The sequence below is a fragment of the Plasmodium vivax genome, chromosome 12 (genome assembly GCF_000002415.2).
Source record: "Plasmodium vivax chromosome 12, whole genome shotgun sequence".
Taxonomy (NCBI): Eukaryota; Apicomplexa; class Aconoidasida; order Haemosporida; family Plasmodiidae; genus Plasmodium; species Plasmodium vivax.
Window position 1 is genome coordinate 2,840,805 of NC_009917.1, and position 7,983 is coordinate 2,848,787.

Genomic DNA, 7,983 nt, shown 5'->3' on the forward strand with positions numbered 1-7,983 from the left:
CGAGCGCGCACATACACATTTGCGTGTGTAACTTATGCTTATACGAACGCTCCTTGAAACAAATTAAAGCGAAGGGGGGGAATAAACAAACGGGGCGACATCACCACGAAGGGAAACTCCTCTTAAAGGTATTTTACGTAAAAAAAAAAAAAAAAAATGGGGATCCGTTCTGTTAAGAGACGCATTTAATGCTCAAATCGATGATGCCAATTATGTTCTTCTGCTCGTGGGAAAAAAAGAAAAATAATGTAGCGTTACAAAAGGGGTGCGTTTGCAGTTGCGTCAGATGGATGTGTAGCACATGGCTGGGAGGAGGTCGTTCTTTCCAAACAGTCCACTGCAAAGACATGCACTTGTACTGCCAAAGAATATCAGTTCGCATGGAAACAAAGTAAAGCACATTCCAATGGCGCTGTTTTTTTTTTTTCCCCTTTTGATTACCTTTTCATCCATTAGGGAGAAATTTCCGTTCGTGTTGCTATTCGAGGGAGGGGATGCGAATGGTTATGAATCTGCCGTTTTGCTCATTTCGTGGGCACACACATTAGGGGTACACTTCTATAAGTGCACGTGATGCGGGAACCGCTTCGTGTGGTTACCTTATCCGTAATACGCTCCTGGCGAGGAAGTAATTTTTCTTCTTCTTTTTGAACAGTTCCACGTAAATTTTGGCGTTGTCCTGTGGGTGGGGGGTGCGCAAAAAAAGGGGTTCAGTTCGTTCGCACGTTTCGCCTGAGGGGTTGCACTTTTTCGTTTTTTCCTCTGGCGCGGCAATAAACGAGCAGTCGGCCGCCCATTTTTCTAAAGGATTACCATGTCGGACACATTCAGGATAATGTACTCCAGGTAGAAAATTTTGTCCCTGACGATTTTCTGGCACTTGGTGTTGTTTCGCCTGGCGAGGGGGGAAAAACGCGTAGCAGCGTGGGTGAGATGCATAGGCATAGCAACATGGGCGTTACCGCAAAGCTTCGCACACATGATTATGCAATCCGCTGACCGAGTCGAGACCTACCTGACGTACAGAATGTTCAGGTCCTTATTTTTGACGAAGCAGCTGACGAAGTACTCAATGGAGGGGTCCACCTTGACGTGGGAGCAGAATTTTATATCCTTTATGAAGATGAGCAGGCACTTTTTGGAAAAACTGGCCTGCGTTTTTTTCTCCTTGATTTTGCAAATGTCCTTCATGTATTCATTTAGGTTGTTTAATCGTAAGGAGGGTTTCCAGAGGGGCTCTTCTTCCGGCTTTCCTTTTTTCCTAAGGAGCAGACTTTCGTGCGAGAGGAATTTTATATCATCCGGCGAGTGGTCATTCAGGAAGGACAGCTTAAACTTTACGTATTTCAATTTGTACTCCCGCTTGATGTTGACTAGCAGTTGGGACGCGACGATGAACAGGTCGTGGTAGGAGAAGTCTTTCTTCAGCACGGCGACTGCCTTTCCGAGGCAGTAGGTTAGGAGGCCTGCGTGTAAGTGCGTTTGTAAGTGCGTAAGTAGGTATACGTGTGAGTAAGTGCGGACGTGCGTGTGTATGTGCGTATGCATGGGCTAATTTGCGCGTGGCGTTTTGCACATTTGACTCCTCCGGAAGGCATGCGCCCCATCACGCCCATGCTCAGATGTGTACAGATGACTGTGCGCTACCCCCTTTGCGCGACTATCACCTACCTCTAACCCTATTTTTGATGAGGAGCTCAAAGTCTCCCCGGTCCCTGACGTCAGGGGAGAAGAAGAAGATGGAGGGGACCAGGACATCCTTTGCATTTTGCTTCCTCTCCTCCTCCTGTTTATACAAATCGTGGGAGAGGGGCTTCCTCAAATTTTCGACGTAAATGGGTTCCACGTGTCGATCTCTTATCTTTCCAAAGGTTCTTAGAGAATAGACGTGCTTCTTATTTGTGCTCATTAAATGAACATTTTTGGAAATTTCACTGGAGTGAATGCTCTTGTTATACGTGATGGAGGTACAGGTGGGGACAAAATAGGAAGTATAGGTGGTGTCAAAAATGATGCACATTTGTTTGCCTCCCTGTAACTTTTTAATTATATTAAAAACTTCATTTGAATAGATGTAATTATTTTTCGAGTGATCCTCTGGCAGTAATGCAAAGTTATTATTCTGTGAGAATTTTGAATCAATTATTTTGATGGAATATCCGCAGAAATAAAAAAATAAAATATCTCCATTATTCGAATTGACCACAAATTCGTAGAGGTTATTAATGATGTTACTTTTGTTAGCCTTTTGAGCGACGAAGTTTCGGTAGCAAAGGTTGCAATCATTTAGAAGTGTCAATTCATTAAATTTGAATGTCCCTACTAAATGTTCGCACATTTCCAGGGTGTCATTTACACATCCTTCCAGCAGCCCATTGTAATTTAGTGTAACGAGGAGAGCCTTCTTCTTCCCCACGTTGGGGGGTTCTTCCTCGTACAGCGAATATCTGCTTTCTCCGTTCTTCACGTAGGAATTTTTTTCTTCTTCCTTTTCGAATACGTTTTTCTCGCACAAGTCGAAATGCACGTTGTCTTTTTTCCTTCCGGGGTCGTTCACCCGGGTTTGTTTAGCATGCAACTGATTGGGGTATTGCTTATTTGTTGCGGGATATTCCTTATTGGTTGCGGGGCATGCCATATTTGCTGTAGCGCATGCCTTATTTGTGGTGAAATTTTTACCGGTGTCAACTTCGAGGGGGGGGGCAGCAAAACCGATTCGGCTGTTCCCTTTTATCAGTTGGCTCTTCTCATCACTGGGGGGAGCGGTAACGGTGGCGTTGTTGCCCGTTTCGTTGTTGCCCGTTTCGTTGTTGCCCGATTCGTTCGAAATGTCCCTGCTTGGCTGCGGCTTGGGTGGGCTCTTCGCGCTGGCCAGATAGTCAACACTAGTTAGGCAGCCCCCCGAAGCAAGGCCGGCGGCACTATGCACCCCCTGCGCGTCACCGCTTGTGTTCTCATTGCAGAGGAAGGACGAGAGGTACGAATTTTTCATCGTGTAGTAGGATTCCGCCTGATCCGAGCGACTTCGCTCCGAGGTGCCATCCCCCATTTGGGCCTTCTTATCGAGCTTATTCTTATACTTCTTTAGCTGCTCAAATAGTTTTTTATTTTTGGTTAAACTGTTAATGCATTTTAGGCAGGTGTTTAATTCTTCGTAGACCTTCGACTTTAGCTGCAGTATTTGATCAATATCGTAGTGCACATTTTTTGGACTTTTTTTTTTTTTTCCCAATTTTTTTTTTTTCTCCTTTTTTAGCGATATGTTATGTGCGTCTGCACTTTGGGGGGAAGAATGTTCCCCCCCATCGGCCTGCCTCTTCACAGAAGCAGCGTCGTGATAGTTCGCTTTAACATTTAGAGGGGCATACGCTTTGTCCTCCGCAGAGGCGATGGACTTTATGTACTCATTGTGATTCTCATTGGTGTTCCCCACGACAAATTTATTTATTTCCTTTTTGGTGAAGCTTGGAAGGTGGGAAAGTTTTACGTGCTCTAAATTACTTCTAACCTTGTCTGCCAAGTCCTCCTCGCTTCTCACATTGTGCAATTTGTTCAGCATACTGACGATGTGTGCGTTGCCATCAATTAGGTTTACATTACCCTGGACGGTTGGCCCCTCTCGGTTAGCCCTGTTTAGCAGTTTAACAATTGGGTTTTCTTTATCGCTTGAGAATGGAAGCGATTCGAATGCCTTTTCATTTTTGTACATAAAATGGTGCATCGTATTGGAGATGCTGTTCTTCCTACCATTCGCATGATGTTCTTGTTTTTTCTGCTCATAGAGAAATTTATTCAAAATGCACTGCCTCATTAAATGCTTCGCGTTTTCGTTAATTCCGCTGCTGCCATCATTTGCGAATAGGTTTGGGCTACTTATAACTCCATGTTTTTTTTCAAGTTCACGTAAGCGGTGTGCGTTGTTCATTAGGTAGTCATCACTAGGGTTGAAATGTTGGTAGGGTTTAAAGGCATCCTGGTTTGACATCCCCCATTTGGCATTCTCTCTAATGTTCATTTCGCCGAAAGGGTTGCTTTTCGAGGTGAGGTTGCCCTGTCCGTGCTGGCCAATGAGTAAACCCTCTTTATTACCTGCATGGTCATAATTACTGTTGCTCGTTTTGAATATATTATTTATGTACTTATTTACATTCACAAACTCCAGGTTGGTATCATTTTTGTTTTGCGTTCCGTTTTCATTTTTTATTCCTACTAAAATTTTGGACACTTTATCTGAGCTGTTAATGAAGTTGTTTTGTATCACTGTGCTGTAGTTGTATATATTCTGTTTGCTGCTATTCCTGTCGTGGTCGCTTATAATTTTTATGGAGTTGTTGTCCGTGGCGATGGATTTCCTATATGCATTGTTCATCTGTTCTTTGAACACTTGGTTTACCTTTTCGGTGGTATCGCTCGCGGCGTGCGCCACATTGTTGTGGGGTCTCATTATCGGTTCCCCCTTGGGGGGTTCGTTTTTTACAATCGCCGTGTTGGAGTGGCTGTTCGGGTGGGTGGCCTTCGTGGAACGAGGCTGCTTCGGTTCATTTGTTGCGTTCTTATTTTGGGCCAATTCGACTGCGCTATTTTTTCCCCACTGGTGTTGCTTACTGTTGAGGGGCACATTAGGGGGAGCTCCTCCTTTCGCACTGCCGATGGGCACATTTGGCGAATCTCCGCCTTTTGCACTGTCCTTGGATAGGTCCAAATGGGGAACGTGGCCGAGATGGGGGCCCTCTTGCGGCGCTGCCTTTCTTTGCGGATCATTATTAGCGCGGTTACTAGTGCGGTTGTTCAAGCAATTATTTGGGCAATTATTTGGGCCATTATTTGAGTCATTATTGGGGCCACCTTGTGGAGCCCTCTTTGGACCCTCCCCATTTTTCTGATTCCCCCCTTTGTGCGCGAGTCCACCCGTGAACTGATAAATATTGGTGACGATCTTTTCGTGGTACTTGTGCCGGTCGTCCTGGTGGGCATTCTTTTGCGAAACGGCGCTGATTCGCGGGTTTCCACTGGGCGATCCCCCATTGGGAGTTCCCCCACTGGGAGCCCCTCCCTTGTGCGCATAATACAGCTTAGCAAACTGATAATCTCGGCGAAGGGACACTACTTCATTCCCGCTCCTTGCGATAAATGCAGGAGAGGTGTACTTCAAATGATCTGTATTTTTGGCGGAAGCAAAACTGATGTTCGGAAAGGCATTAGCACTGCTACTACTGTAGTTCCATTTGTTATAATCTCGAATGACGCTATCGTTATGTCCACCCGGTAGGTTATATCCTGCGATATTAATCACCCTGTTTTGATTAGAGTTACTATACATCAGGTGAGCATTACTGCATCTAGGGTAGGGTTCGTTAAGTGAGGAATCCCTTGGAGAGGTGGCAAATTTATTTGCTTCACATTTGGAATCAAAACTATTTTGTGACTTATTAGCACTGGATGGAAAAATAAAATTGTAAATTTTATTGAGGGCGTTATTATTTGGTTCTCTTTTCCAACTAGCCGTTTCATTATTATTTTTTTGGTATATTTTTCTTCCGAAGGACGTGGAACTTACGTTTGTTTTGTTTATGGATGATGAACTTCTTCTTTGTCCTTTCTGGACATTTGGCAGATGGTCATACGAATTAACGGAGGGGGTTAAATTCTTGTTGGCTTCCTTTTTTCGGTTGAAAATTTTAAAAACGTTTTTTCTGGACCCGTCTTTTGTGTTTTGCGTCGAATTTAACATATGCAGGGTGGCATACTTCTGTGCGTCGCCACTTAAAATGAAAGAACCGTTATGTAGGGGTCTGCCATTCTGTAAGTCCCTGTTACCATACGGCACGTAGCTCTTCAGCTTAATGTTATTATTGCTGTAGAAGTTAACTGGTTCGCGTGCATTCGAAAAAAAGGCATGGTTGTGGTTGTGGTTATGGCTGTGACTGTGGCTGTGGCCATAGAGATGGCCAGCTGGGTGGTAGCTATTATCGTATGATGAAAATTTCCCATTTGGGTGCTTTCCGTTACGGTGATTTTGCACCTGTCTGTTGTACTCATCCAGAACTATTCTGCTGTAGTGCTCGTATATATTTTTGTTAAACTGATTAAATATGTTTCTGTTTTCCTTCGCGTCGTGCATTTGGTAGGAGGAGAAGTTGTTCGCCATGTTGGCCATGTTGGCCATGTTTGCTACGTTTGCTATACCTTGGGGGCTATAATTGGGCACGTTGTGCGGTCCGCTCGGAGGGGGGCCGCCCTGCACACGCGCGCTGGCGATGTAGTTCGCAGGGTGGTTAGCGGAGTGACTGCCGCTACAATTGACGTTGCTGTTCAAGGTGCCCTCCTTTCTGTAACCATGGTAACCATGGCGGAGATCGCTCATGCTGTTGCTGTCCTTGGATCTGAAAGCATTTCCATATCGAATCCCCGAAATGGGATGCAAATACTTCTTCGTTGGTATGCTATTATCATTAATTGAATTTTTTCCATGCTGGTTATTTGTGACCATGAAAGGGGATTTCTTCCTCACATGGGCAGCAGGAATGCCTTCTCGCTTTTCATGTTTGTTCGTACTTTTCACCCCATGCGTTGTGTTGGCCATTCCGTTGCTCTTCGTTCGAACGTTTTTATTATCATTTTCGATATCTGCATAGGATTAAAAAAAAAGAAAAAAAAAAAGAAAAGAATATAAGGGTCTTTACATATAAAAGCGCTATTTGTGCACGTGCGCTGTATGCACAGGGGTGTGTAGGCGTGGAGAACGGCGAACAAGCTGAAGTACATGTAGCAGTGGCATATCCCCCTGAGATAGCAAATGCCATGATGAGTGGACTTCTACTTGCGATTCGGGGGGTTGCTTTGGGGAGCAATTCGCGAAGAGACGCAATTTATGTCGCACGGAGCAATTTGGACACTTCCCTCTCGATTGGAAGGACGTGCAATTATAAAAATTCGATAATAAATTAGGGTGAGCATAACAAACGGGGGGAGTAGGACAAACATACATGGCAAAAAACAATGAGTCGTATCGCCTCAAAAGAGGAACAGCGCACCCCCTATCATTTCTTCCAAGTTGTACACACACATACACGCAGTCAAAATTTTCGAATGGACACATAAAAAAGACGGATGATAAAAATGGGGGCAATTAAACTGTCACTATGTATTAGCCATAAAATGAAGATTACCCCGAGGGGGAAAATGCTCACGAAACATTCTAACGAAGCACAAAAAAAAAAACATATTTGTGTAAAAAAATGTCCCAGTTTGCAACCATTTCGTGCAATAAAAAAAAATTCCCAAAGGTATAACATTTAATGCAAAAAAAAAAAAAAAAAAAAAAAAAAGATGATACACATAGCAGTTAACGTAGGGGGTATCCTCTTGGCAAACTTGCGCACGTATGTTTGTGCGTATATGTATGCACTCGTGAATACGTAAAATGTACGTTAACGCGTTGGAAGGTGGCATGGGCAGGGGGGACAAACTGGTTTTGCATTAATGGAAGGCGCATCAAAAATGGGAGTGATGTCAAAAAAGAAAAGACAAATGATTAAATGTGACTGAAAAAAATAGACACCACGCATATGCATACGTATACGCCACATCCGCATATGTTCCATGTGTATAATAAATGCATGCAGATATACGCCGACGTTTGGGCGCCCTGGACAGATTTAAAAGCAACAATTTAAAGCTGCTCTTCAGACAACTGCTCCCCATCTGTCAGCAACACGCATAAGGTGTACACATACGGGTATACACACAGGGGTAAACACACAGGGGTATGCACATAGGGGTGTACACATACAGGCGTACGCATACATGCTGCGGAAGTCACCTCCGAGTTTTACCTTTTATCAGTATTCTTCCCCTGGAGTCGCACGATATGTTGGCCGTAGAAGTGTCATAATCTTCATCCCCCAGTTGCTTGTTCTGTTTGTATATGTTAATGTTTTCATATGAGCTGTACAGTGGAGAATAGGTGTTTGCGTTATTCAT

At 44.1% G+C, this 7,983-nt stretch overlaps 1 protein-coding gene across 1 annotated transcript; it reads right to left on the minus strand.

The window, feature by feature from the left end:
- Window positions 1-172: 172 nt before the first annotated feature.
- On the minus strand, window positions 173-7,983 carry PVX_118575 (metacaspase 2, putative; the record flags this gene model as incomplete). The annotated part of the gene is made up of 7 exons (XM_001615957.1): window positions 173-220; window positions 442-478; window positions 600-679; window positions 814-895; window positions 1,016-1,466; window positions 1,672-6,627; window positions 7,836-7,983. The coding sequence occupies 7 exons, from the start codon at window positions 7,981-7,983 to the stop codon at window positions 173-175; spliced, it is 5,802 nt and encodes a 1,933-aa protein (XP_001616007.1).